Below are 27929 nucleotides of genomic sequence, written 5' to 3'. Positions count from 1 at the left end.
GTCTGTAACAATCTTGGTATGGTCAAACTCGGGAAAACTGTACAACGCAAAGTTAACGTCTACTTATTCATATACACATTTCCTTCCCATTAGTACCTCTACTGGGCCACTGGCAAGGAGCCAGGTTTATGGAGTTGTCAGTTGGGCAGTAGAGAAAAGGAAAATCCTACGGGAGCACCTGCACTCAAAGACAGGATGCTGCTGATGAAAAGCATATCTCTTCCACTCCCATTCTCTGGGACCTCAGTAACTCTGTCAAGCAGGGGTCCAAGGGAAGAGCAAAGAGGCATGCAAATGAAAATGCTTTGGCTTCCCACGAAAGGGGTTGCCTTCAAGTGGGGAATCCCTCTCTGAACTAACCAGCAGGGACCAGGTCTGCAGCATAATCAGTTTGTTTCCCAGATGTTGACCAGGGAGAAGAGCCTCACTCCCTGATTCTCAGGGCAGCACCAAGGGTGTGTCTTTAAAGATCCCTCACTCCTGGGGCACCTGGGTTGCTCAGTCAGTTAAGCGTCTGCCTTCGGCTCAGGTCATGATCCCAGGGTCCTGGGATTGAGCCCTGCTTCGGGCTCCCTGCTCAGTGGGGAGTCTGCTTCTCCCTCTCCCTCTGTCCCTTCCCCTGCTCATGCTCTCTCTCAAATAAATAAATAAAATCTTTAAAAATAAATAAATAAAAATAAAAGATCCCTCACTCCTAAAAGTGTTTTTCACAGGTTAAAGTAGACACGACGAAGTGCTCCTTCTCTTTTCTAAAGACACAAATGATTTTCAGTTTTTGACAGAGGGACTTTCCCATTCTGAGTTGTCTTTCACTAATAAATAAGCTACCTGGTGCCTTTCTTAACAAAAAAGTGTATTATCTGACCCAGAGCAACACTGCGGGACTCTAAATCAGTCCGCTCTTACAAACTGGTTGTCGTTGCTAATACACATGTACAATCGCACCAGGGTGAGCTATAACCCAAAACAAACCATCAGCCTCTAAAATAAAGGCTAACTTGTAACCTGATTTTTGAGACCCTCAAAAAGAGACCTTTGGGGCCCCAAGTCCCATTTCCGTAAGAACTATCCAAGTAACAAAAATAGGAAAATCCATTTTATGTGGGCCCCCCAACACAAAAATCGGACAAGATAGGCTTAAAAGGACTCCTACATCGTGTAAGTTTCTAAATGTTGAGGCGAGTCTAAATAATCACGTACAGTGCCAAACAGAGTGCCACCTGAAAAATGGACTCCATGCCAAGGTTTTTACCCCTGATAATCAGGAGCAATAATAAAATATTTTGGGGGCGCCTGGGTGGCTCAGTTGGTTAAGCGACCGCCTTCGGCTCAGGTCATGATCCTGGAGTCCCGGGATCGAGTCCCACATCAGGCTCCCTGCTCAGCAGGGAGTCTGCTTCTCCCTCTGACCCTCTTCCCTCTCGTGCTCTCTCTCATTCTCTCTCTCTCAAATAAATAAAATCTTTAAAAAAAAATAAAATAAAATAAAATATTTTGGCCACTGTTTCTTCATGGATTTCATAGTGCGTTTGATTCAATTATCATTTCAGGCTTTTTTTTTTTTTAAGATTATTTATTTATTTATTTGACAGAGAGACAGCTAGAGAGGGAATACAAGCAGGGGGAGTGGGAGAGGGAGAAGCAGGCTTCCTGCTGAGCAGGGAGCCCGATGCGGGGCTCGATCCCAGGACCCTGGGACCACGACCCGAGCCAAAGGCAGACGCTCAACGACTGAGCCACCCAGGCGCCCCCATTTCAGGCTTTTTGAAAAGTTCCCTCTTCTTTCTGCCTGTTAGTATGTGGTAATCTTAATCAGGCACAGGCAGAAATAGGCCAGGAATCCCCCAGATGTTCAGACTAAAAAATAGTAATACGTAAGAAATACCTTGTAGTGATCCTCAGAGATCCACTTCCATTATAAGTGCTATTGGCAATGGATCACACCAGCTTTACAACCACAAAATCAACACAATATGCGAAAAGTTCCATAGTAAATATACATCCAAGAAGCTCTAAGGGTTGAATGGACAATTCCATCTAAGAAAAATAAAAACAAAAAAACAGGGCAGATCCTTGTTCATCTCAACTGCTTGCTCCTACCCAAAACAACGCCCACAATCCAAATCTACAACGATTCTTCCCACCAAGGAGTCTACCAAAGACAATTTCACCCCATTCTCCTTTCTATCCTAAGCCAACCCACTTCCTTGTCCAACAAAATGCTTGTTCTTCAATTCTCTGTATTTCCATGAGTGAAGAGTAAACTGTCTCTATTCTTGGGCAGTACCTCCCCTAAAAAAAAAAAAGAGAGACACACTCTGTTCGTTATTGTATGTTCCCAGTGTGCTGAGTCCTTGTATACAATTTTAAATGACTGAACACTCAGACTGAGGAAGGCAAGAAGGCAAACAGGAGGATACAGAAGACCAATGCATTTCGAAGTTTTCTGTGACACACAAAAAACACACATGGTATAAGACCTAACACGTTCACATACGTATACCTAAAGCAAGCATCAAGAAACAATACTTGGTCTTACTAAGTACAATGCACTCTGCTTATCTTTTTTTTTTAAATGATGGCCAAGATCCACTAAACTGGATTCCAGCTAACCAATGGGACTCAGTTTGAATGGGAGTTCAGTTTGAACTGCAATAAATCAAACCTCACAGTTGCATTCCAAAAACTACTAATGAACCCTTTAAAAGGCCAGCAGACAGCAGAGACAATGACCAATCACAAGAACCGGGCACAACCAGGTAGGCAGTACCTTCCTCTGTCCAGCAGCCAGGGTTTAAGTAGCTCCCAATATCCCAGCATCCCAGCTTTTCCCAACTTACCCAAGGGTACTCCACCCATATGCCCTTTTGTTACCCTCTTTATAAATTCAGTCCATTCAATCTTTTAGGATGGCAAAATTCATTTTCTGCCCACTATGGAAAGCAATACTTCCTTTTTGTCCCCAGACCAACCCTCTTCAAGCCTGAAGAGAGCCTTCCAGGAACCCAAAATTCAATGAATAAGTTGGTACTCTGCATGCCTTTGTGATCTGTGTGGATGCTATACAGGAGTATGCACACACACGTCTCTCTCTCTCTTTCCCTCCCTTTCCATTTTTCCAGTCTTAGTCCTGGCTGATGCAGCCTCTGGTGAAATGAGAAACCTGGGAACCCCCTGGAGCCGGGGAAGCCACTCACTGGCATGACAGAAAGCAGTGGACTCACTCTCCACACCACAGAAACGCCTGGCAAACGAGTCACCAAGTTATTTGAAGACCCAGGCTGGGAAAGGGAAGGGAAGACGAGAGAAGTAAGACAAACTCGAGGAGCCGCGGCAGGGTGACCGGCTGAGGCCACCTCGCAAAGGCTGTACCGCAACCCACCGCTCCCCAGGCCGGCCCCACATCTCTGCGAAGGCAGGTGAGCGCAGGAGGGGGTCGCGGGGTGCAGGGACCACTGGGGTCCCCGCCGCCCCTGGGGACTGGGAGGGGAGGGGAGGGGTCAGAGGCCGCCCCTCTGCCCCCAAGGGGCCCACTAACCTCCCACTCCAGCTTCTCCCCACCCACCCCGGTGAGTGCGCCTTCCCTACTGCAGGGAAGGAAGACAGCGGATAAAAAGTTAGGAGCTTGACGCCCATTCCCCCCAGCCACCCTGCCATACCGCTCTCGCCGCCCGGGAATATCTCTCGCCGGTCTCTCTGGCCCAGCGCCGCCTTCTGCCCCCCACGCGGCCGCTCCACTGCGCCTGCGCGCCCTACCCAGCCGGGAGAGCGGCGGTCTGAGAGTGCGCGCGCGCCTTGCGTGTGCTGGCGTGGGGGGTGGGACCTGCGCGGCCCCGCCCCCTCCTCATCCCCCTCCCTCCTTTCGTTCCCCCTCCCCCAGACTGCCGCGGCCGCCGCAGGAGCCCGGAGCTCGAGCCGCCCAGCGACTCCCCCTCCCCCTCCCCCAGCCCCGCCCCGCCCCAACCCGGGGCTCCGAGCCGGAGCCGAGTCTGCGCCTGGGGGTGAGTACGCGACCCTTCCCCAGCCCCTTCTCTTTTCTTTGAGGATCCTACCACCACCCAAAGAAAAACCTGGACTCAGCTGCGTGTCCCCTCCCTTCAACCTCTTGCGGGACCCAGAGGTGCCCGGGCCCGCGGGACCTAGTGGTGCCGCGCGCTGCCCCCAACCCCGCACCATCTTGAGCCAAATGCGAGTCCTCCGAACCCTGCCGAGGGTCCAGATGTGCCCCGCCGTCTGTCCCCACCCCTGGGGAGATCCCGAGGGGTGGGACCCCCGCCCCCGGCCCCCCAGCGCCACTCTTCTGCCACCTGCCCGGTCCAGGTGCGCGTCCCCCGCGCGCCCCTCAGGGTTCCAGCTGCGCCCCCATCAGCCCGCCGCCGCTGTGGGGAACCTGCCGCCCCCGCCCCCGAGTTTTGGATTCCAGGGTCGCTAAGTCCAGTGCCCTCGGTCTCTTTTATCTTGTCTCCTGTTTCTGGGGCTGAGTACCCCAGAAGCCGACCGGGGGCCGGGGTTCGGGCTCGGACAAGGGCAGGGTTCGCGGGTGCTGGCATGAAGCTGGCCGCTGCCCCCGGCCCGTCTGGGGACTGGTCGCGGCATGGGGAGGCGACTGGCCCCGGGAGCGTGTCCTCTCCTTGCGCCCCACACAGTGCAGTTCATTCATGAGCCGCCCGGGCCTGCGTTGGAGGGTGCGGTGGGGAGAGGATTCAGACACGGAACCAGGAGTGGGGCAAAGGCCCTGTTGGGGGGAGGGGGCGCGCTTTGTCCCTCCTGGCCTTCTTGACTGTCTAGGGAGGACAATCCCAAAGATTTGGCGTCTTGTTCCTCAGAAGAGAAGGTCGCTTGGAAGTGGAGAGGAGAGGTCAGAGGGGCCCGCTGCCCTTGGGGCTCTGTGCTGCCACCTGCCTGGGTCCTCTGGGGGGAGGTCTGGCCGCTCAGCACTCCACTTCCCTGCGGGGCAGGAGAGTCCCAGCTTCTCTACCCAGTACCACTCTAGCCCTGGGTCGGCCCAGGAAGAATGAGGCTGTGCCCAACGCCTCTTAAGGATGGACCCTCGGTCTTGTCCCCCAGGAGCTTGTGAGGAGAGGAGTGGGAGTGTCTAACCAGGCTTCCAGCCCTGGTATGCTGGCAGCATGACTGTCCTCCAGGGCACCAGAGGGTCCAGGCCCTGGCTTGCTCCAGGTGGCACATGCTAGGACCTGCTGTTGGCTCACCCAACTCAGTCTTGGCCTATGGGTGGGTGGGTGGGGATGTGGCAAGGCAGAAGGCAGGTGGTGGGCAGCTAAAGGTAGCTGGAGTGGCTAATCCCCTTTTGGACATCCTACAAGTTCTCTCCAATTATAACAGCATCTTAGAGACCTCAGTTCAAATTCCAACTCTGCCATTGTTTAGCTGTGTGACCTTGACAAGTTACTTAACCTGTCTGAACCTTAGTTTTAATTTAAAAGTGTGTTTACTACCACCTCCTTACAGTTATCATGGGGATCAACTAGATAACACAGATAAAGAGCCTGGCACCCTGCCTGGTTGTTGATCAATAATAGGTTCTTTTCTCTGAACTTCTGACCCATCCTGGCATAGCATCACCCTCCCATACCGCCACCTTTCCGGCCTGCTACAAATGGATTGGGTATATTTGAAGAGTTTGGGGACACTCCCTGCCACTTAGTGGCAGAGTCCCAAATGCCATATAAGCCCTTGGGTCTAAACAAGAAGCCCATCCTGACTGAGGGGCTCTATCATTAAAGTGTGTTTTCCTTTATTTTTATTTTTACCAGTTTCCTCCACTAAACCAACCCTTTTATGCCAGACTTTATTAATAACAGTAGCTAATTTTTTTAGAATCCATCACGTGCCTTGAACTCTCTTAAGAGCTTTTACATAAGTCATCTTGTTTAGTTCTCAAAACAACCACACAACTGGATGATTATTCCCATTTTCAGATGAAGAAACTGAGGCCCAGTGTGGTGAAGTAAATTTGCCCAGGTCAGAAGCCAGATCTGTCTCATCCTAGAGCCTGAGCTTTTAACCCCCAGGCTCTGTCACCTGGCCTCTACACTTCTCCCAGAATCTGAAATCACAAGCCCAGGGTCTGAGTGGAGGGTCTGGCAGCTACAGGCAAAAAGGAGGGCAAACACCAATAGGATGTGGCATTTCTCCAGAATTGTAGCAGGCAGCCCCCAGCCCCCAACTCCCAGGCCCTCGGTGGAAGCGGCTCCTCTGTGGGCCAGGGCAGCAAAATGCAGTGGTCAAGAGCATATACTTAAGCCAGGCTACGTGGGTCCATATCTGGATTTATGACAGTCTGGCTGTGTGACATTGGGCAAGTTATGTACCCTCTCTGCACCTCAGTGTCTTCTCAGGGTCTGGATGGCGAGTAAATAAGTTAACATGTGTAAAGCGCTTAGAACGGTGCCTGGCACAAAATCAGAGTAAAATTAGTATTTGATAATGCATTCTTTTCCTAGTGCTTTTTTTTTTTAAAGATTTTTATTTATTTATTTGAGAGAGAGAGAGAATGAGAGAGAGAGAGCACATGAGATGGGGGGAGGGTCAGAGGGAGAAGCAGACTCCCTGCCGAGCAGGGAGCCCGATGCGGGACTCGATCCCAGGACTCCAGGATCATGACCTGAGCCGAAGGCAGTCACTTAACCAACTGAGCCACCCAGGCGCCCTCCTAGTGCTTTTATCCTCACGCGTGGATACTTTTTTGCCGGTCCCTGTGAAGTTGGGAGGGGTGGAGCAAGGATATTAATACCTCTTTGCTACAATTTAGAAGACTGAGGCCCGGGTTACATAATAGCAGGGCAGGGCTCCATCATCATCTCCTCTCTTCAGACCACACCGCCTTCCTAGGAGCCCAGGCCCTAAACGAAGAAATCTTCCCAAGTGACTCTGGAAGAAAAAAACTTTTTACCTGATAACTCCCCCACCCCTGCCACTTCTTAATGGTAAAATAACAACCTTTAGATAGCTGGAAATAAAATCCTCCGCCACCCTCTACCCATTGGCGGCCAAAGCCTCAGTGTCAGACTAGAGAATTTCCAGGATACAGCTGGCTGAGTGGATGAACTGCCCCCTCCAACACCTCCCCGCAAATATTCTGCCTCAGTCTCTTCCCTCCAACCAGCTGCTCTCACTAAAAGCTTTGAGTAGCTGCCCTAGGTGAAGTTCAGCCCAGCAACCTCACCCCCACAATTTGGAGCTTAGAGGAATCCAGTCAGCCTAAAAGCCACCAGCCCTGGCTCCACCCTTCACCTACCCTGTGACCTCTTGTGAGTTGCTTCTGCTCCCTGGGTCCCTGCTTCCTCCCCTGTAAAGTGGGGATGGTGATCCGATCCAGCAAGTGTGCCCTACCTTCCTTGGGTTTGCGGGGGGGGGGGGGGGGGGGGGGGGGGGGGTAATGTAAGAGCAATGCATTTGTGGAGGGGAGAGTGCTTTGTGACTCTAAAGAGGGAGGCAGCAGATGGACATGGTAATTTCAGTTACTAAGCATCTACCTGGACCTTCACCCACCCTGTGGGGTCCCCTTAATGTAAAAGCTCCCGGAATGTTCCACCTTCCTTCAGCGTGAAGAGGACTGGTGGGGGGGGCCTCCAGGGGTTTGTACCTGTTACATTCGTTTTTGTTTTTTGTTTTTTTTAAGATTTTATTTATTTGAGAGAGAGCGTGTGCGTGAGAGAGAGCACGAGGCGGCGGGGGGGCAGAGGGAGAAGCAGGCTCCCCACTGAGCAGAGAGCCCGACATAGGACTCGATCTCAGGACCCTGGGATCATGACCTGAGCCAAAGGCAGACGCCCAACCGACTGAACCACCCAGGCTCCCTGTACCCGTTATATTCTGGCCTGGTGAAGCCTTGGAGTTAGGGAGAGAGACAGCTGTCTTGATTGGTGGAGTTCACTGGAGTAGGGAGTTAAGGGGGGAGGTGCTACTGCAGAGGGCCCCCAACTACCACACACCCAAGCTACCTCTACCTACCTTTAACCTCCCCTTTAACCCTGGTGCCCCAGGGTTCTATGCACCTATGTTTACATACCCAGGCTCCCAGGCACACCCACACCCACACCCCAACTTAAGAGACCAGTCACCTACTTCCACCTACACACACACACACACACACACACAGACACATCAACACATGTCTACACACCTGAACATACATATTCCCACAGTGTTCTGGTGTTTTCTAGCTGGAGAACATTTAATGAGCATGTACAAAACTTCCATGTTCTGCAGAGTCCTGTTCTAGGCACATCAGAAGAGCATGATGCCCTGAACAGTGTTCTAGCTTTAGAAAGAGGTTGACCTAGGTTTGAACCCCATCATTTTATTAGCAGTGTGACTTAGGAAAAGTTACTTAACCTCTCTGAGCCCCTGTGCCCTTATCTCAAAATGGCAATAATATCCAACTCAGGATTGTCGAGGATTAAATGAAATCACATATGTATTATTCTTGAAACAGTGAGCACTTGATAAGTGGTGCCTGTTGCAATCACTGAATTAATGGGGTTTTCAGGGTTTTTCGGTTTGGGGTTTTTTTTTTAAGGCAACTTGAGCTGGAACGGAAGAGGGAGGCATAACACACCAGGCAGGTACTACCTTAGCCTTCCTAACACAGGCTTTTCAGAGACTCCTTGGGACCAAGTGAAACATACAAACAACCACAGCTTCCCCCTCCAAGAGCTGGTACCTCTTGTCCTGTAATTTAAGTGTTAGGAAGAGACTAGGGAAAACCAGGGATCAGTGGGCAGAAGAAACCCTTGAGTCCACCCAGGAGGCTGGAGGATGCTTGCTCCCAGAGTTATTATCACCGGTTCTAGGTTTGTTGTTCTCTCTCTTTGTCTGGTTTCCTCTCTTCCCTGGGGATCCCCCCCACCAAGGCAGAGTTTCAGTGTTGTCAGCAGAAGGGGCCCCCAGGGGCCCCCCAGTGGGATGCCGGTGGGGCAGCAGTGCCTCAGCCACACTTCTCCTCCACCCTAGCTCCCCAGGGCCCTGCTAGGCTTCGTCCCCTGGCACTCCCAGAACCCAGGTATCCGGGCTGGCTGCCCCTTCCCTCCTCCTCCCCCGTCCCATCCTCCAGGTCCACAGAAGGCTGGACAGCCCCACAGTGGTGGGGATCAGGGCTGAAGGGTAGTACCCTGGCTGCAGGGGGCTTGGGCAGGCTGAGAGGCCCCCACCCACTCTCTCTCTTCCTTTGCCAATAGAAAAGCTGGAGGGCCTGGCATTCCCAGCCTGCCCTACTCCGGAGGCAGGAGCAGGGCACTCTGGGAGTTGTAGTCCTCACACCACTCAGGTGACCCCTGTGCTGAGATAATTGGAGAGGTGAGGAAGCTGGAGGGGAGGAGGGTGTAGCTGCTGCCGAGGCAGGAGAAAAGGAATGAGAGCAAGCAGGAGTGACTGGGACCAGGCCGATAACACAAACCCGGAAGTCCTACTTTTTAACTGACTTCCCACTCTGACCCCATCCTCAGGTCCCTACTCTGAGCACAGAGGACCAGCTCTGAAGCTGAACATCTTTTTCTTTCTTTCTTTTTTTTTTTTTAAGCCAATTGTATTGAGAAAGTGATTAACAGAGTTGAAAACTCTAAGCCAATGAAACCATGCCATTTTTCTAAGAGGTAGGAAGAGAAGATCAGGATGACCTAGCTGGTTCCTGACCCATCCTCTCCTGGCCTCCAGACCCCACCTCTTCGCCTTGAATCCTCAGGCCTCCGACCTCCCCATCTTCCCTCATACTCAGTTTCCAGAGACAGAGAAAGAGAGAAAGCAAGCATGTGAGTGTGTGTGTGTGTGTGTGTGGAGTGTCTGTGTGTGTATATGGAGGTGGTGGGAGGCAGACGTTAGAGACTCACAACTTCCAGCTTAGAAAAACCAGTCTCCCCAGTCCAGATCTGGGCCAAGTTCCCCAGACCCAGGGTGGGGTCGCAGCCTTACAGCCAATGAAGGTAAATCCATGTGACTCAACCCTCCCCTCCCCAGGCCCTTATCTCAGAAAGCCAGTACTTCCACCCACCCAGGCTGCCGGATGATCTGCCCTCACTCCCTCTCCCTGTGCTCAGGCTGGGAGCCATGCGGGGCATCAGGAACAAGCCCCGCTGACCACTGTGCTCTCTGCCCAGGAGGACCATGCGGCAGTAGCAGCCATGCTGCCCTTCCTTCTGGCCACTCTGGGCACCACGGCCCTCAACAACAGCAACCCCAAGGACTACTGCTACAGCGCCCGAATCCGCAGCACCGTCCTGCAGGGCCTGCCCTTTGGGGGCGTCCCCACCGTGCTGGCTCTTGACTTTATGTGCTTCCTTGTGAGTGCCCACACACCACCTCCCCCCCACTTGGCATCCACACCCTGTAGATAGCTAGCTTACGCCCGCAGCCCTAACCTGTCCTCCACCTGACTCTGACTCCCCAGGCTTACCTGTGGGAGGGGTCTGCATCACCCAGCCCGAGCCTAGCCTCCCACAGTTCACCTGAGCCAAGGTCATCCCAGCCCCTCCGCCCCTGCCCTCCTGGCTAGTCCAGTGCATGGACAGTCTGTCCACCTGCCAACCATTCCTTCTGCCCTCAGGCACTGCTGTTCTTGTTCTCCATCCTCCGGAAGGTGGCTTGGGACTATGGGCGGCTGGCCTTGGTGACAGATGCAGACAGGTAAGGCTTTGGGATTCTCCCTTACCTGTACACACACACACACACACACACACTCCTCAGGGGTAAGAAAGAGCCAGCCCTCTTTCATCCGCCTTTGTTGGGGGGATGAAGAGGGACCAGTCCCAGAGCGGATGTGGGGGACACGAGGGCATGGGCTTCCAGCCTTTGCCATTCCCCGGGGAACCCCCTCGCCGCCCCTCCCCCGTTAACCCTGTCTGTTCTCTGTTCCCCAGGCGACGCCGGTGGCAGGAGAGGGAGCGAGTGGAACAGGAATAGTATGTGGGGCACCTGCCCCCTCATCCCCACCAAACCAGCTCTCTCTTTTCTTCTCTCATGCTTCTCTTCTCTTCCTGCCAAGTTACTGGTTTCTCTTTGCAGTTTTCTCCTCTGCAGGCTCATGTTTCGGATTAACGCAGGCGGTATGCTTTGCAGAGCAGGGGGCTCCCCAACTTGTCTCTGCCTCACCACTCCATCCTCCACTCTGGCTTTCAGCCTGGGAGAAGCCCCTCCCTGTGTGCCCTGCCCTCTTGGTGGCTGGGCTGGAGGGGCCGTCCTCTGGGAAACTTACAGTACGCTCACCTGTTGGTCACAGAGACAAGACTGGGTGTCACCAGTGGCTTGCCATCCCCTAACAACTAGTTCTTCATATTTCAGGGTTCCCTGCTCAGCCCTTCTGGAGGCCTGGGAGGGGGACTTCCCACGGAGCCGCGAGTCTGGCCTTTGAGGTCACATCATTGGTCTCTGTCTATAGGACTGACGTTGGAGTTGCGGCAGCTGCTGGGGTCAGGGAAAGGGGAAGGGAGGGGCCCACCTGGGGGACATCCCTCAGCCCCCTCTATCCCTAACCCTCCTGGGGCTCTCCTAGTCCATCCTTTCCTTCAGCTCCCCATTGCCCTGTGCATAACATTGGCTCTCTTGCCCCCCCATCCGGTCCCCTGCTGGTCAGCTCCAGAACTGCAGGGCCTGCTCCCGTTCTTACTTCAGCCTCCGCGGGTAACGATGAAGACACCCTCCTTTCCCTCACTGCCCTGCACTGGTGCCCCCCAGGCCTCCTGAAGGAAAGAGGCGGATTTAAGGGAGGCAGGGGGAAGGCAGTCATCCCTCCCCGCTTCAGCCTCTGTGCTTTCTGTGCCTTGTCTAGCCCCGGGAGCTCTGGAGTGGGAGCCCCCCAATTCAGCCCTGCTCCCCAGGAGCTCAGACTCACCAGGCTCTCTGCTCTCTCACCCCCCCCCACTCCCAGTGTGGCCTCAGCTATGCACGGGGACAGTCATGACCGGTATGAGCGTCTCACGTCTGTCTCCAGCTCCGTGGACTTTGACCAAAGAGACAATGTGAGTGCCCTCCCCCAGACCTGTTAGCTACCTGCTCCTCCTCCGGCACAGGGGGCTCAGCAGCCTTAGCTCCAGTGGTACAGGGTCAGGGACCTATGGGGTGTGACCTTCTCCGCAGCAAGGGCAACGCCTGTCTAAGAGCCACAGGAAAGCCACCCCGACCTGGAACTCTTGGCTCTGTACTCCGTGCTAATCCCCAAGCTAGCACCCGCCTAACATCACGAATCCCAGACTTTGCCCCACATAGAACTCTGTGCCTGTCTCCACCGATTAATCCCAAGGACCCCCTTTTCCGTAGGCAGGGTTTTAGAAGTAACAACAGGCCTTTCTGGCCCATCCAGCAAAACATAGAATTCGTTGTGTTGCTCAGAGACTGCAGGCTGGTGGCCCTTGGCTGGGTGGGGCCAGTTGCAGATTGGAGCTGAGTGGCAGAGGCCCCTATAGACAAGGCATGTACGTGGTGATTCACAGCAGTCCCCAGACCCTCATTCACGTCAGGCCCAGCAGTCTGGCATTACCTGCCTGGCCCCTGTCGTTCTGCCAGCATGAGGGTCCTGGACAGAACTCTAATCTTTAGGCCCTGGGATGTCCCTGGTCAGTCCAGCTTGGGCTGGGGGCCCTGGGGACAGCAGCTCTTGTAGCAGCCATAGTAGAAGAAGCCAGTCAGCCTCCTGAGTTGGACTCACACTGGTAAGTGGCAAAGCAAAGGTATCGCCCCTGCCCACCCAGAGGTGTCCAGATGGTCCCTAGACTCAGGTGGTGTTGGCAACAGGTAGCAGTCCTGCATCTTAGCTGGAAGGCACCTCTCTCCCCAATCCTGGGTTAAGCCCGGCCCTTCTGCTAGAAGGAAGGTGGGGGAGGGTTATTTCTGCCTAGCCCTCCCCCGTATGTCCCCAGCCTGCTGTCAGTGGGGTGAGTCTCTGTCTGAAGGCAGGCCTGGGAGCTTGAGGGTAGGAGATTGCAGCTCACAGGGACCCAGGGTCTGGTCCCTCTGGGGTGTGCTGGAAGAAAGGCGGCAGGAACTCGGGCAGTTTGGCCTGCCCCTCTGCTGTTGATAGCCATGCTGCAGACTCTTGTTAGCTACAGGGCTGGAGGTTCCCAGTGCCCTTGCTAGAACCCTGAATCCCACCCATCCCTACCCTGACCCACACAGCTTCAGGCCTTCCCCTGGTTGCACTGCCCCGTTGGCTGTTTGCAGGGATCTACAGCTCTGGGCATGAGCATCCGCAGATAGCCCAGTTTGGCCTTGGTCCTTTTCTCCTTTGAGGGCTGGCACCTTCCCTCTCCCCCTCTGGGGTGTGCTACTTTCTTTGGGGGGTTGTGGCAGTTGTGCCAAGGTGGGCCACAGCCCGGAGGTGATCATGAGAATGGGGCGGGTAGGATTCGAGGGGGAAGGGAGGTTCGGGTTGGGGTAGGAACTCCAACTGATAGCCCTCTGTCCTCCCAGGGTTTCTGTTCCTGGCTGACAGCCATCTTCAGGATAAAGTAAGTGAACAGTCTTCAGACTCTAAGGAAAGGGAGAAACAGAGAAGCTTCAGAACCTGTCACTTCCCTACAAAATCCAGAGGCCAACAGCTTTGAGGGCCTTAGCGCTCCCAGCCAGCCCAGCAGCCTCTTCCCTACTCCAGGAGGCCAGGCCCTGGGGTCCCGGCCTCTGTTGTCCCCTGAGCTGGGCCTCACCCTACCCCACAGTCTCCCGTGTGCCCGCCTCCCTGGTGGGCCCGCTCTGCCCACAGCTCTCCGAGCCCTTGTGGCAGGGGCTGGAGCCCCCCACCTCAGAGTCTTGTGCAGCCCGGCGGGGGGGGGGGGGGCAGGCTGGGAGCAGCGAGCCAGCAACAGGCAGGAGCCAGTGTCCTGCAGGCAGAAGTCAGGAGATGGAGCCAGAGTGCGGCAGGCAGGCAGTGAGCGCTGAGAGAGGCAGGAGGCCCGGACAGGTCAGCACCGCCACTGCCCACACCCCGGCCCGCCCCCCCCCGGGGCCCCTCCCCCGGTGCACCACGTCTGTGCTCCTCCCCCCCCATAAGGCGCCACTGCGTCCCCAGCCCGGGTCCTCCCTCCCGCTTCTACCTCTTCTTCGGTCAGCCTGCCTCTCTCCCTCCTCACCCTCCCTTTCCATGTCCCTTCTGCTCCACCTTTCTCCCCCTTTCCTCCTCTCTCTGCAGCCTTCCCCTTTGCCCCCTGCCCCCTCCTCTCTCTGTTCTCTTCTCCTTTCCCTCCCCTTCCCTCTCCCGTGCTCTCCTCTCCCCTCCCAGAAAATAGCGGGCCCCGAGACCCCCCCACCCCTGTAGTGCTGCCAGACCGGCCGGGGCTAGGGTGGACATGGGGTGGGGGCGGGCGGGCCAGGCAGGCAAGCCGTGCCCCCCCCCGCCCCGCCCCAGTCCTCACTTGTGTGCCCGGCCGCCCCACGCCTGCAGGGATGATGAGATCCGGGACAAATGTGGGGGCGACGCTGTGCACTACCTGTCCTTCCAGCGGCACATCATCGGGCTGCTGGTCGTCGTGGGAGTCCTGTCTGTGGGCATCGTGCTGCCTGTCAACTTCTCAGGGGACCTGCTGGGTCAGTGCCGGCCAGGATGGGGGTGGGGCCGGAGGGGAGGAGCGGGGGCGGGGGACGCAGGTCCTGACCCCAGCACCCTCCTCTCCCTCTCCCTGCCCCCCCCCCCCCCAGAGAACAATGCCTACAGCTTCGGGAGAACCACCATTGCCAACCTGAAATCAGGGTAAGGTGGGGAAGCCGGTTCAGGGAGGTCAGGGTCTGCGCTGGAGTCTAGCTGTTTTAACAGGGAGGGGTGCAAGGGGGAGCACTGGGGGAGGGGTTGCTGAGGTTGCACCAGAGGCTGGGGGACCTGAGGACTTGGGCTGGAGACAGAGGAGGTGGATGTCTGCTGGGGATCCCCGGGGATGACCAGATCCAGAAGTAGCTGTGTGACCACAGGCCAGGGGAAAAATGGCAGCAGGCAATTGGGGGGAGGGGGCAGTGTAGCCAATGGGCAGGGCAGGAAGAGATGACCTCTTTTTTTTTTTTTTTGAAGATTTTATTTATTTGACGGGGGGGAGAGAGAGAGAGAGAGAGAGAGAGTACAAGCAGGGGGAGCAGCAGGCAGAGGGAGAGGGAGAAGCAGGCTCCCTGCTCAGCAAGGAGACCGATGCGGGGCTTGATCCCAGGACCCTGGAACCATGACCTGAGCCGAAGGCAGACACTTAACAGTCTGAGCCACCCAGGCGTCCCAAGAGATGACCTCTTGGGGACATTTCAGCTGCAGTGGAATAATCTTGGGGCCTGGACAACGTGGAGTGTGGGGCCTGCCCTGCGAAGGGGTCAGTGCCAGAAGACCCGTGGCAGGAGAGGGGCCCTGTACCAGGGGCTGAATTCACAGTGGGAGGTTGGGGGTTGTCTGAGTGCGTTCCTGTCCCCAGTGGCTCCATGTGCCCCTGTGCCTCACCCAGGAACAACCTGCTATGGTTGCACACCTCCTTCGCCTTCCTGTACCTGCTGCTCACCGTCTACAGCATGCGTAGACACACCTCCAAGATGCGCTACAAGGAGGACGACCTGGTGAGCAGAGCAGAGCCCTGGCCTACCCCGCCCCCCAGCCTCTTGCCTTCCCCCCGGGCCTCCCTTGCCTGGGCCCCAAGGAGTGTCCACACCAGGGTGGGGCCACCTGGGTTCTGATCCTGGCCCAGCAGCTCAAGAGTCCCTATCCTGCACGTTAAGTCTCCTCCCCAAGCCTCAGCTTCCTCATCTATAAAATGGGACAACAGAACCTTCCTGAGGTCGGTGGGAAGGTGAAGTGACGTGACCCGTGGAAAGCACCCGCGCTGTGCCTGGCCCTCAGGAAACAGCCGTGGTGATGCTGTGGTAGTGACATGCGCTTGTCTGCATTCATCACCAGGCCAGCCACTGTGCCAGGCCGTTACGGCCTGAGGGTCAGGGAGTCATCCCCCCTTCCCCTCGATGACCCCCTCGGGAGCAAGGGGCCAGGTGGCTCTTTCATTAAGCTCGCTGCCGGATTCCAATTAGATACCCTCCCCCTGGCACGTGGCTTATCCCTAAGGCCTCCTCCCACCTGTTCAGCTCCCTGTTCCCCACACCCACCTGGCATATTCTCGAGCCTTCTCCTCCAGAAGGCAGACCCACCCCCCTCTCACCCCAGGTGAAGCGGACTCTCTTCATCAATGGAATCTCCAAATATGCAGAGTCAGAAAAGATCAAGAAGCATTTTGAGTGAGTGGCCACGCCTACCCCAAACCCCAGGTCCTGTGGGCCCTTCTTTGCCTTTCAGCCCCTCAGACTTCTCACACCTCCCACTGAGGTCTGGGGCTGATGTGGGGGTGGAGGTGAGACCCACGGAGGTGAGACCATGGAAGAATGACGTGAGTCCAGGGCATTCCAGCACTTGGGCTGGGTGAGAGGCCCCCGCAAGAACAGGGGAAAGACAAGAAATACTTGAAAAGTGAGAGAAGTATGGTCCTATCCCCCCTCCCCCACCCCACCTCTCCTCCCAGCTTGAACTGGGTCATGTGTTGTTGACCCGGGGTCCATGGGCCCTTTGAGGTGTGTGGCTTCAAACTTTTGTGTGACATTCTGGGGTTTGTGTGCAGACTGGCTTTCAGCGGATCCTGAGGGAGCCCAGGCGCACATGTTCGCCAAGGCTCTTTCTAGCTCTGGAGTTCTGTCTTGTGGAGAGGGGGATATACACCTCCAGGAGGGCCAGGCGGCCGGGACAGTATGTGTACAGGATTAGGGATCCTGTCACACGTTCATCTGTACACTCAGCAGACTTTCTCAGATGATATTAGGCCGAAGTCACTGCGGTGGGCCTTGGGACCACAGAAATGAACAAAAGATCATTGAGCTCTCAGGGGTTCGCACAGTGGAAGTGAGCCTTAGGAGCCGGTGCAGGGTCTGATCAGAGGTTTGGTCTGAGGTCGGTCTGTGGCCAGAATTAGGAGTTAGCCAGTGGCCCTGATAAGGGACCTTGGTGGTCAGGATCAGGACTTCGCGAGGTCTCGATCCACCGTCAGTTGGCCTGGATCAGAAGTCAGTCGTCCTGGGTCAGAACAGGATTGCGAGGCAGTGTCTAGTCAGGGTCAGATTGCAGACCACTTTGTTGCAGGCCAATGAGCGGTTTGCGATCCCCGATAGCGGATGTGTACTCATTCGTTCACCATGCATGTCTTGTCACCTTCTACACTCCAAGCGTACGCAAATTAGAAACAGGCCCTGCCCTCCCAGAAGTTACAGAACAGCGGTCAAAATTAGATCATCCTCAGTCAGTACGAGAACGACTTAGGGATCCTATCTGGAGTCCAAGCTGTGATCAGCATTAGGGGGCAGTCTGGGTCAGGATTAAGGAACGTGTGTGCTCAGAATTAGGTGACATCTTAATATTACCGTCCCATTGGAATCAGCTGTCAGCTTGGACTGGTAAGTCTTTAATAACAAATACTTGTTGAGTACCTGCCATGTGCCTGTGCTGGAGTAGGAGCTGGGGTTTCAGCAGTAAACAAACAAAAAAAGTAAGAAGCCTCTGCCCTCACCTGCTCCCATTCTGGTGGGCGAGGCAGATAATAAATAAATGAACTAGTAATAGACACCTTGTCAAAGCAGGGTGGGTGCCCAGAAGAAAACCAGAGCAAGGAGAGGAACAGCGTGAAGGAGTCAGGAAGGGGTGCTGTTTCCAGTAGGGTGAGCCGGGGGACTCTGACAGGGCCCTGCCTGCAGTGAGGAAGTGAACCGCATGAACCAGGCATCCACGCAGCACACATTTGTTGTACACCTACTGTGTGCTTCATAACAGACCTGATGTGTCCGTGAGGAGCTCGTGGTTCAGGTTGTCTGTTTCATGGGTCAGCCTGTGGTTTTGTTTAGGAAGCAGACTGTGATTAAAATTAGTGGTCAGCCTTTAAGCAGGAGTGGGGGAGACTGTGGTCCTAATTGGGGTTTGGGGGATCAAGGGGGTGAGCATGAGGGAACGACCATCTCATTGATCCATTCGTTCAGCACATGTTTATTGAGCACCTACTATGTCTAAGCTGTTGGCCCAGGCCTGATGTATGGTGAGGAGTAGGGTTTGTGATCCAGGTCCGTGGTCTGTCTGGATTAGGGGACTACCCCAGCAGAATTAGGGAATTTCCTGTGTGTAAAATCAGAGAGCCTGTGTGGTGGGGATTAGGGGGTTAGAGATGAGTCGGGTGAGCCTGAGGACTTAGCCTGCCACAGGGCTGAAGGCCCTTCCAAGGAAGAGCCCTAAAATAGTTGGAGCAACACGGTGTCTGGGGAAAGGTCCGCAGAGCATTTCAAGGACCCCATCCCAGATTTAAGTTTCCAAATTCTCGTGGATTGCACCATCCATCTTGTTTCTTTAGAACCAGATCTTGCGCACCTTTAACACTTGGTGGTTCTTCATTAAAAAGCTTTTTGTTTTGTTTTGTTTTTTAAAGATTTTATTTATTTATTTGACAGAGAGAGAGACACAGTGAGAGAGGGAACACAAGCAGGGGGAGCAGGAGAGGGAGAAGCAGGCTTCCTGCTGAGCAGGGAGCCCTGAGCCGAAGGCAGACGCTTAACGACTGAACTACCCAGGCGCCCCTAAAAAGTTTTTTTAAAAGACGGGCTTCAGTCTAGATTAGGGAGCAGGGAGCAGTGTGTGATGAGAAGTAAGAAGGAACTGCTTCTTCCTCCATGAGCAAGCGCCCCTTGAGTGCCCCAGGTACCAGGACCGAGAGTCACAGTCTCTCTCTGCTCAGTTTCAAAGCAAGGTTAGGGTCAATCCTGGGTCAGGGTTAGAAAGTCAGTCTTGGATCTGGGTTATGGGTGAGTTTGGATCCCAGTAAAGGGTCAGTTTCAGGTCAGCGTTCAGGATCCATCTCTGGTCAGTCTTGGGGCAAGGATCGTTCTGTAGACTGGGCTGTGGGTTGGCTGGGGTCAGTTCATGGTCAAGGCTAAGTGTTGAACTGTAACCAGGTATTCTGGAAACAGGGTTAAGAGAACAGCCCATGAGTAGAAAGTTTCTCTCAGCTGCAAGTTCGAGCTCTGGAGATGAATCAGGCCACAGCCGTGGCCCCCCTGGTGCCAGCCACACAGGTGGACTCTCACATCCTGGCTCACTGCCATGTGCACAAGGCCCCTGAGGCTTCATGCTTCCTGCTGCTCACATGAACACGGGGAGGAATTTCAAAGATTTACTCTTATGGAACTCCCATTTTTGTAGACCAGACAGAAGGAGCTTGAATTCAGGGTGTGTTGTCTTAAAGGTGATGGGGTCATGGCTACAGGGTGGGGGCAGGTGGGCAGGGTCCCCGCAGAAGATGATGGTGGACTGTGTTTCAGGGAGGCCTATCCCAACTGCACGGTTCTTGAAGCTCGCCCATGTTACAATGTGGCTCGCCTTATGTTCCTCGATGCTGAGAGGTAATGGGGGGGGATGACACGGGAGGGGCTTCTGCCTACTGTGGAAGGCATCTTGGCTGCCTCACGGGAACCTGGCTCCCCTTCCAGGTGTTTCCCAGGGCATTTGATTTTAATTCAACCCCTGGAGTGCCTGTCAGTTCAGCTCTGGAAAGAGCAAGGCTTAGAGGTTAGCGTTCATTGCAAGAGGAAAGGGGTCCACTATCCCCACCCCATCTGAGGACATACCCTTCTTCAGCTGCAGTTTAAGAAACTTAGGCCAAACCATAGGAAGAATTTCTGGCCCTCAGGAGGTGGGTGGGAAGACCCTTGAATATCTGAACCATGCTTTCTAAGCAGATCCAAGAATAAGCTCACCCTGTCCTTAGGGAGTGGACTTAGATGACCCCTGAGCTGAGCTCCCTACCCACCCTCCCAGCCATTCCTGGCCCCAGCCGGGCCAGCGGGTGACCGGGCACCTGGGTCTCACAGGAAGAAGGCTGAGCGGGGGAAGCTCTACTTCACAAACCTCCAGAGCAAGGAGAATGTCCCCACCATGATCAACCCCAAGCCCTGTGGTCACCTCTGCTGCTGCGTGGTGCGAGGCTGTGAACAGGTACGAGGTGACGCCAGGCCCCCAGAGCTCCTGCTGGGTGTGGGGAAGAGATGGACAGATCCCGGGAAGCCTCGTCGCAGTAGAGATGGACACATTCCAGGCCCGGGTCCCATGACCCTGGGAAGACACACACAGATGGGTCTTGCACATAACTAACCAAAGGTCAACAGACTCCCAGAGCAGGCAAGGCCATGCCAGGATTGGGGGGGAGGCCGGGACTGGGAGCAGGGTGCAGCCCCGCCCTCAGGTCCCCACCTGGTCCTGCAGTCCTCAAAGCCCCACTTCCCCTATTGGGTTCGTCCCCATCCCTGCGGTGACCAAGTTGGCAAAGCCCAAATCAGTAAGGGGTCAGCCAAGAGAACAGCACTGTGCTGTATTTACTGGCTCTGTGGCTTTCGGCGAGTTTCTCGCCTTCTCTGTGCCTCAGTTTCCTCCTCTATAAGATGGGGCTAATGGTACCTACCTCGGGACTGTCGTGAGGATTACACGAGTTAACACGTAGAAAGCCTACAGCAGCGCCCAGCCTGGAGTAAGCCCCAGGTCCGTGCCGCTGGGTGTGCTGGGGAGCGGCCTGGCTCCCTGACCGCAGCACCCCCCTCACTCACTCGCCCTCTGCAGGTGGAGGCCATCGAGTACTACACGAAGCTGGAGCAGAAGCTGAAGGAGGACTACAAGCGGGAGAAGGAGAAGGTGAACGAGAAGCCTCTTGGCATGGCCTTTGTCACCTTCCACAACGAGACCATCACCGCCATGTGAGCCCCTGCCCCCTGCCTGCCCATCCCCGTGGGGGCTCCCGGGTCCCCGTGCTCAGGGCCGGCCGGTGGCGGTAACCAGTGCCCCTCCCCCAGCATCCTGAAGGACTTCAACGTGTGTAAGTGCCAGGGCTGCACCTGCCGTGGGGAGCCGCGCGCCTCGTCCTGCAGCGAGTCCCTGCACATCTCCAACTGGACTGTGTCTTACGCCCCCGACCCCCAGAACATCTACTGGTGAGCGCAGCACGGCGGCCGGGGCAGGCTTCGCGGGGCCCGGTGGCCCTGGCAGGCGGACGGGAGGAGAGGGCGGTCCGGGGTGGCCCCAGAACGACCCTCTCCCCCGCCTTCCCAGGGAGCACCTGTCCATCCGGGGCTTCCTCTGGTGGCTGCGCTGCCTGGTCATCAATGTCGTCCTCTTCATCCTCCTGTTCTTCCTCACCACCCCGGCCATCATCATCACCACCATGGACAAGTTCAACGTCACCAAGCCTGTGGAGTACCTCAATGTGAGGCCCGGGCCCCACCCCGCTCCCTCCGTGCCGCGGTGCGAGACACAGATACCAGGCCTCGAGGCCCTCTCCGGGGGGCGGGGGGAGCCAGAACGCCCTCTGGCCTGGCTAGCTCCGGTTCTGCTTTCCCAGGCCAGCCCCGCTGACAACCCCCCCACGACGAAGGGCTGCAGAGCCCTCTGGGAATGTCCCTTGGGCTCCCCGCCACCTTCCCCCTCGTGACACCACCCCTGGGGTCACATACACCTAGAGAGACACCAGGGAAGAGAGCAAGCGCACAGCCAGTTTTAACTGACCGTGCGACCTCAGACAAGCCCCCATCTCACCCCCCCATCTCACCGACAGAGGAACAGAGGTTGGGACCAGAGCACTGGCTTCCGAACTTAGATGCGGACGCCCTTATCGAAAGGACTCTTAACATGAACCCCAGTGTGGAAAAGCAAGGCTGCTCAGAGGGCCATAGAGGGAGGGGTCATTTTCACCAGCTCCTCCTTCGCCCAGCTCCTTGGAGCCTCAAAGTCCAGAGTTAGACAGTTTGAAAATTCCTGAGTGATAAGAGCAAAATACACCAGACCCAGTCGGCCTGGGTTCACATCCCCACCTCACCGCCCCGACTAGCTGGGTAACCTGCTGACACTCTTTTTGCCTTAGTTTGCTCATCTGTAAAATGGACTAATAGCATTGTTGGGAGGATCCATACACGTAAAGCCCATGACCAGTGCCTGGCACTTAGGAGGTACTCCGCAAATGCTAACTATCAGAGTAACTCACCCTGCAGTGGTACTCATGAGACCGGCCCCCACCCTCGCCCTGGCCCTGCACATGTTCTGGACTTCTGCCACGGGGCCCCGAGAGCCATGGGGCCTGGGGCTCAGTGGGGGAGGGGGCAGGTAAGCAAAGCAAGCTAGACGGCGGCCCGCTAGATGGCCCCCGCCTGAAATGTCCCCCTGTGCCCCGCTGCAGAACCCCATCATCACTCAGTTCTTCCCCACCCTGCTGCTGTGGTGCTTCTCGGCCCTGCTCCCCACCATCGTCTACTACTCGGCCTTCTTCGAAGCCCACTGGACACGGTGAGATGCCTCACACGCCCCGCACCCTGGCCCTCCTAGGTGTATGGCCGTCCCAGGTGGGCAGCCCTTTCCCCTTCAGCCTCCCTGCCCCGGGCAGTCCCAGAGCTGCCAGGGAAGGGAGGCTGGCCCGCATCCTCACACTGGGAGGCCCCCGTCCCAGCAGATACCATCCCGGCTGGGGGAGCAGGCCTGGGGGCTGGTTCACCTGACCCCTGCCCCTGTGCCGCCCACTGCAGCTCCGGGGAGAACAGGACCACCATGCACAAGTGCTACACCTTCCTCATCTTCATGGTGCTGCTCCTGCCCTCACTGGGACTGAGCAGGTGGGTTACAGGAGACGGGACAGGAGCCGGGGTGGGGGGGTAGGGCGTTAGGATGGACGAGGGGAGCCGTTCAGGCTCCCACTTCCCTTACAGAGGTGCTAGGGGGGCGTCCCCAGAGGCTCATGGACTAGACTCCTCCTCCCCTGGTGTTCTGGGCCATTCCAGCCCCCCACCACACCTCTCCACTCCTCCTCTCCAGCCTGGACCTCTTCTTCCGCTGGCTCTTTGACAAGAAATTCTTGGCTGAGGCAGCTATTCGGTTTGAGTGAGTGACCTGGGCCCCCAGGGAAAGAGCCCAGAGGGCGGGGGTGGGTATGTCTGAGACACACCGGAGGTGGTGGTGGGGGGAGCTCACCTGGCGTGGCAGGGTCATCCCCAAGATTACACCACAGTGCTCAGGTATAGACGTGGGAGATGTCCCTGGGGTCTGTGTTGGGGCTTATTCCCTGGGAACCCATGTAGAGGTCACCGTCAAGGTATATTTGGGGCTTTGGGACCCACACTGGGAGATTTCTGTGACAGCCTGTAGAGCTTGTATTCTGGGACTAACTCTAGGAGTCAAGTTTTACTCGAGGTTTGGGGAGACGTCTGTAGTAGGATCTTGGTCATACTTTGGGAGTGATTTGGGGGTACCCCTGAAGGTTCCTGGAGCCCACACTTTTAAGTATCTATGGAAATCTCGGGCTCACAACTCTGGACTACTTATGGGGAACTCTAGAGCTCATACTTGGGGTGTTTATGGGGCACAAGTCATGGGAAGACCTCTGCAGTCTCAGGCTTTTATCCAGAGGAGTGACCGTGGAGTTCCTTACAGGGTACCTTTTATGGGAAGCCCTATGAGGCTGTTTGGAGGTGGGGGGATGGAGGGCCATGTACCGTGGCTATCTATATGGGCACAAGCTCTATGGGTCTTGCTCTAAGCCATCTGTAAAAATCTTGGGCTCACACTTGGGGTGTCACGGGCATTGACAAAGGTTCTTGGATTCCCCACCCTGAAGAATTCCAAAGGTTCTTGGATTCCTCACTCCCTCTTTGAGGAAGGGTCTGTGGAGTTTGTGTTCTGGAGGTGTCTGAGGCTCACACTCTGGGAGTAACTGTGGCTTAATTTAGGGTCTTAGGGGGTCCTTTCTGGGTAATCCTAGGGTGCACACTCTGAGGGGTCTTTGAGGGTCTCACGGGCTTTGTCTGTGGGGATCTCAGGCAGTCATCCCCTGAACACTTGGTGGCCTTAGGGGTTTGGAGCGCCCTCCATGGGTCTTTATAGGGCACAAGTTCTCAGGGCACCTCTGGGCTCACACTCTCAGGTTGGATCCACTCACACTGAGGGTGTTGGAGGTGTCTGTGGACACTCTGGCGTCTGCCCCTGGGGTTCACGCTCCGGGGGCACTGGGGCACGGGTGCTTGCGAGCTGAGCCGGGGTGTCCGCATGAAGGAAGGCGCGTCGGGGGTCGAGGTGGTGCTGGCAGTGGGCAGGCAGCCGCGGGGCCGCCCGAGGGGGGCAGCGCTGGAGCACTTGGTGCCCGCAGGTGCGTGTTCCTGCCCGACAACGGCGCTTTCTTCGTGAACTACGTCATTGCCTCAGCCTTTATCGGCAACGCCATGGACCTGCTGCGCATCCCAGGCCTGCTCATGTACATGATCCGGCTCTGCCTGGCGCGCTCTGCCGCGGAGAGGCGCAACGTGAAGCGGGTATGGCCGCCTGGGGCCGCAGCGGCTCGCGCAGCGCCCCCTGGTGGGACCAGCCTGAAACAGCGGCAGCCGTGCTAGGGTGTGGGGGCACAGGGGTGCTGGAACTCGGGGGATCCAGTTCCGTGGCCCTGGGCTATCCCCTTCCTACCTGGAGCCTCAGTTTTCCCATATGTGCGGCGATGGATCAACATAGATAACCCTGCCAGTCCTGACAGTCTAGTGTTCCGATGGGAGTTGGGGGAGGTCCGGGTCCCTAGACCTAGGGTCTCTGTGCCCTAACCCCACACGAGGGCTCTGGGCATCCCACCCCCAGGCCTACCCACCTGCCAGCCCCTGATCTCTCAAAGGTCCTCCCCAACCCATGACCCATCACTGTACCCACCCTGACCTCCATCTCAGCCACAGCCCCTCTTTCTATCTGCTTTGCCCTGCCCCACCCTGGATATTGGGTTTCTTTTCCCCATGGCTTCGTTCCTGGCCCCCTGCCCCCTCCCACCTGCCCTGCGCCCTTCTAGCCTGTCCCTCCCCTCCCTGAGCCACCCTCCTGCCCATCTCCCCCCCAGCATCAGGCCTACGAGTTCCAGTTTGGCGCAGCCTACGCCTGGATGATGTGCGTCTTCACGGTGGTCATGACCTACAGTATCACCTGCCCCATCATCGTGCCCTTCGGTAGGCACCGCCGCGCCGGGACCTGGGCCCTGCTCGGGGGGACCCAGGACCTCACCCGCTTCACTCTAGTAAGGCAGGCCGCCCTGAGTGGACAGGGCCCCGGCTGGGAGACCGGCCCCTCGGGCCTCCCGCCCGGTCCCTGCCTCAGTCTGGGGCCCGGCCTTGGGGGGAGGAGGGGGAAAGCCATCTCAGCTCAGGCCGGCCCCGGCTGGTGTGCTGGGCCCCTGGGCAAAGTCACCCCAACATGGCCATACTCATCCGCACCAGGTGCCTTCACTCAGCTGATGCACTTGGACGCACATCACATACCCACAGCTGTGTTTGTGTGTACATGCGTGCGCATGCGCGCACACACACACACACACACACACACACACACACACACACACACACACTCCTACACAGGGTCCGCCGGTACACTTGGAGACAGTCCCATAAGCTCAAGAAAGACCTTTGGATTCCAGGGTGGGGTTGGGCTCTTGCCACTCACAGAGATGGTAACCCCACTGTAACTGAGCTCTGCGCCTTGGACACGTCCCGCTTCCTTCTGAAATTTAGCAGAGTTTCTTCACAGCTGTCACCCTGCCCGTTCCGTCTGTTTTTCCCCTTGTTACATCCTAACCCCTTAACCACCATCCCCGGTGATCGAAGGCTCCAAACTCCCAAACTAACCTCCTTGTCCTTTCAAAAGCTCCCATTCCCTCAGCCCCCAGGAAAACAGAACTTACCACCTCATTTATACTCATCTATGTAGGGACAGGGTAGAAAAAAACACTAAGTTTCAAGAAGAAGCTCACTGACCCCAACGAACGGACTTCTAACAGTAGGCCTTTCAGTGAGGGGCTGCGGGATGAGGTGGGGAAGCTGAGGAAGCTGACACTGTGATCCTGTGATGGGCCTGGGGCTCTGTCCTGTACCGGGGGGCTCAGGCAGGAGGAGGGGGGCCAGCCCTTCAGCCATCTTGGAAGGACTAGGCCAAGCTGTGACGGACACACGGAGGTCCGGTGCCACTGGTTCCGAGGTCAGGGCCCGTGTGGCTTCCCCCAGGGCTCATGTACATGCTCCTGAAGCACCTGGTAGACAGGTACAATCTCTACTACGCCTACCTGCCGGCCAAGCTGGACAAGAAGATCCACTCAGGGGCCGTGAACCAGGTGGTGGCCGCGCCCATCCTCTGTCTCTTCTGGCTGCTCTTCTTCTCCACCATGCGCACGGGTGAGGGCCGCCCCCACGCACCTCAGGGAGTGGCAAGGTCGGCGGGGGGAGGGCCTCCATCCGGAGTCGAGGCAGAGCAGGCCGTGGGAGGGGCCCTGATGGCCAAGGGCCACAGGCAAGGAGCCTGGGAGAAGCCAGGTCGGGCGACAGCACAGAGGAGTGCAGGACTGCGTTCAGAAGGTAGCCAGAGTCGGGTGGTGGGCCCCTGGGAGGGGGTGCCCAGAGGAGAGGTAGCAGCCCCATCCTTTGCCCCCCCGCCCCACCAGGGTTCCTAGCCCCCACGTCCATGTTCACATTCGTGGTCCTGGTCATCACCATCGTCATCTGTCTCTGCCACGTCTGCTTCGGACACTTCAAATACCTCAGTGCCCACAACTACAAGGTGTGGGGCAAGGGGGGCAGGGGATGGCTGAGGGCGAAGCTCAGGGGGGTGCAGGGGAGCAGGGGGACGGATGGGAGCTGAGGGCAGGGGCAGCAAGGGTGTCAAGAAGGCGTGGGGTCATGATGGTGGCTGAGGGCAAAGACATCTCCCCACTCCCTGACTCATTCTGGACCCCTCAAGATTGAGCACACGGAGACAGATGCCGTGGACCCCAGAAGCAATGGACGGCCCCCCATGGCTGCCGCTGTCCCCAAATCTGCGGTGAGTACCCTGACTCATGGCCAGGGGTGGAGAGGAGCCTCTGATCGAGGCTCTGTCCAAAGCCAGGGGTCCCATTAGTCCCCCAGGAAGTGAGGCCCGTTCCAGCGCCCAGGGGCAGGGAGAGATCTGGCTTCCCTGAGGGGACTGCCCACCTCTCCCTGGGGGGGGAGCACTGTCCCGCTCCCTGGAGACCCTGAGATTCCCCAGTCAGTCCCTCCCATGAGGAACAGCTGTCCACCCTCACCCTCTACTGCTTTCCCCTTCAGAAATACATCGCTCAGGTGCTGCAGGACTCAGAGGTGGACGGGGACGGGGATGGGGGTCCCGGGAGCTCAGGGGATGAGCCCCCGTTGTCCTCGTCCCAAGATGAGGAGCTGCTGATGCCACCTGATGGCCTCACGGACACAGACTTCCAGTCTTATGAGGACAGCCTCATAGAGAATGAGATTCACCAGTAAGGGGAGGGAGGGGCCCTGGAGGCCACGCCCTGCCCCCACCCTACCCGCACCCCCATGGACACTAAAAAAAAAAAAAAAAACGCTAATAATTTATTAGGTCTAAAGCCCCTTCCTCCCCCATCCCCTGCTTTCATTAAGGTATTTAAACCTGGGGATCACACCACTCTCCCCCACCATGGAGGGAGGGAGGGAAACCCCAACCTCAGTGAGGAGAGCCCCGAGCCGGACCCGGGGCAAAGAGGGGTGCGGACAGGGTTCCCCCAGATCAGTGCCCCCCACGCTAGTAGTGTGGTCAGGAAAGGGTTATTGAGAGCCAAGAGGGGTACCTGGTGCCGAGGCTGGAGACCTGGAGGGGGGGTGGCGCAGGCAGTTCAGGGGCTCCCCGCCCCATTCTTTCCTCCCCCCAAGGCCCCCTGGGACCTGGCACTCCAGGAAGTGGCACCTCCAGCCCCTGTGGGTTGCATGAGGGGGAGGGGCTGCAGAGTGGGAGGAAGCGACAGGCCCCCAGCCAGGGAGGTGACCTAGGGGTGGGGGGCGGGCATGGCTGACACTGGAACAATGGGTTTTTGCACTGTTTTTTTTTTTTTTTTCCTTTAAAATAAAAACGAAAAGACAAGCTCCGA

General features: G+C 56.6%; 2 protein-coding genes across 6 annotated transcripts in view; one reads left to right on the top strand and one right to left on the bottom strand.

Moving 5' to 3' along the window:
• MRPL14 (mitochondrial ribosomal protein L14) overlaps positions 1-3789 on the bottom strand; it is a 12256-nt gene extending 8467 nt beyond the window's left edge. The window contains exons 1-2 of one of the 3 annotated variants that reach the window (XM_027602295.1): positions 3660-3767; positions 1886-2037 (exon numbers count right to left, since the gene is read on the bottom strand). The gene's annotated coding sequence lies outside the window, so the exon portion shown is untranslated. Of the gene's footprint in view, positions 1-1885; positions 2038-3659 lie in introns of all 3 variants that reach the window. The other 2 variants (XM_027602294.1, XM_027602296.1) reach the window with 2 other exon arrangements.
• TMEM63B (transmembrane protein 63B) lies at positions 2080-27929 on the top strand. Of its 3 annotated transcripts, XM_027602291.2 has the most exons (25): positions 2080-3419; positions 3881-4001; positions 10116-10298; positions 10562-10641; positions 10875-10916; positions 11882-11972; positions 13420-13457; positions 14387-14529; positions 14641-14692; positions 15420-15528; positions 16127-16197; positions 19306-19386; positions 19855-19978; positions 20597-20730; positions 20827-20964; positions 21083-21236; positions 22203-22309; positions 22546-22632; positions 22832-22897; positions 24159-24321; positions 24885-24990; positions 26038-26205; positions 26472-26587; positions 26768-26848; positions 27115-27929. In XM_027602291.2, exons 3-25 carry the CDS (start codon positions 10140-10142, stop codon positions 27304-27306), a joined length of 2502 nt encoding a protein of 833 aa, XP_027458092.1. In that variant the 5' UTR covers positions 2080-3419; positions 3881-4001; positions 10116-10139; the 3' UTR covers positions 27307-27929. The 3 variants fall into 3 exon arrangements, with proteins under 3 accessions (XP_027458092.1, XP_027458093.1, XP_027458094.1); XM_027602292.2 differs by lacking the exon at positions 10875-10916; XM_027602293.2 differs by lacking the exon at positions 19306-19386.

Source organism: Zalophus californianus, chromosome 7, assembly GCF_009762305.2.
Source record: "Zalophus californianus isolate mZalCal1 chromosome 7, mZalCal1.pri.v2, whole genome shotgun sequence".
NCBI lineage: Eukaryota > Metazoa > Chordata > Mammalia > Carnivora > Otariidae > Zalophus > Zalophus californianus.
This window is presented reverse-complemented; position numbering and strand designations above follow the sequence as displayed.

Bases quoted from the DNA above. Each gene is read 5' to 3' on its own strand.
- TMEM63B (XM_027602291.2), top strand. From the start codon at position 10,140: ATGCTGCCCTTCCTTCTGGCCACTCTGGGCACCACGGCCCTCAACAAC. The intron at 13,458-14,386 runs GTAAGTGAACAG...CCACGCCTGCAG, and splicing joins ACAGCCATCTTCAGGATAAA to GGATGATGAGATCCGGGACA. The intron at 22,898-24,158 runs GTGAGTGACCTG...TGGTGCCCGCAG, and splicing joins GAGGCAGCTATTCGGTTTGA to GTGCGTGTTCCTGCCCGACA.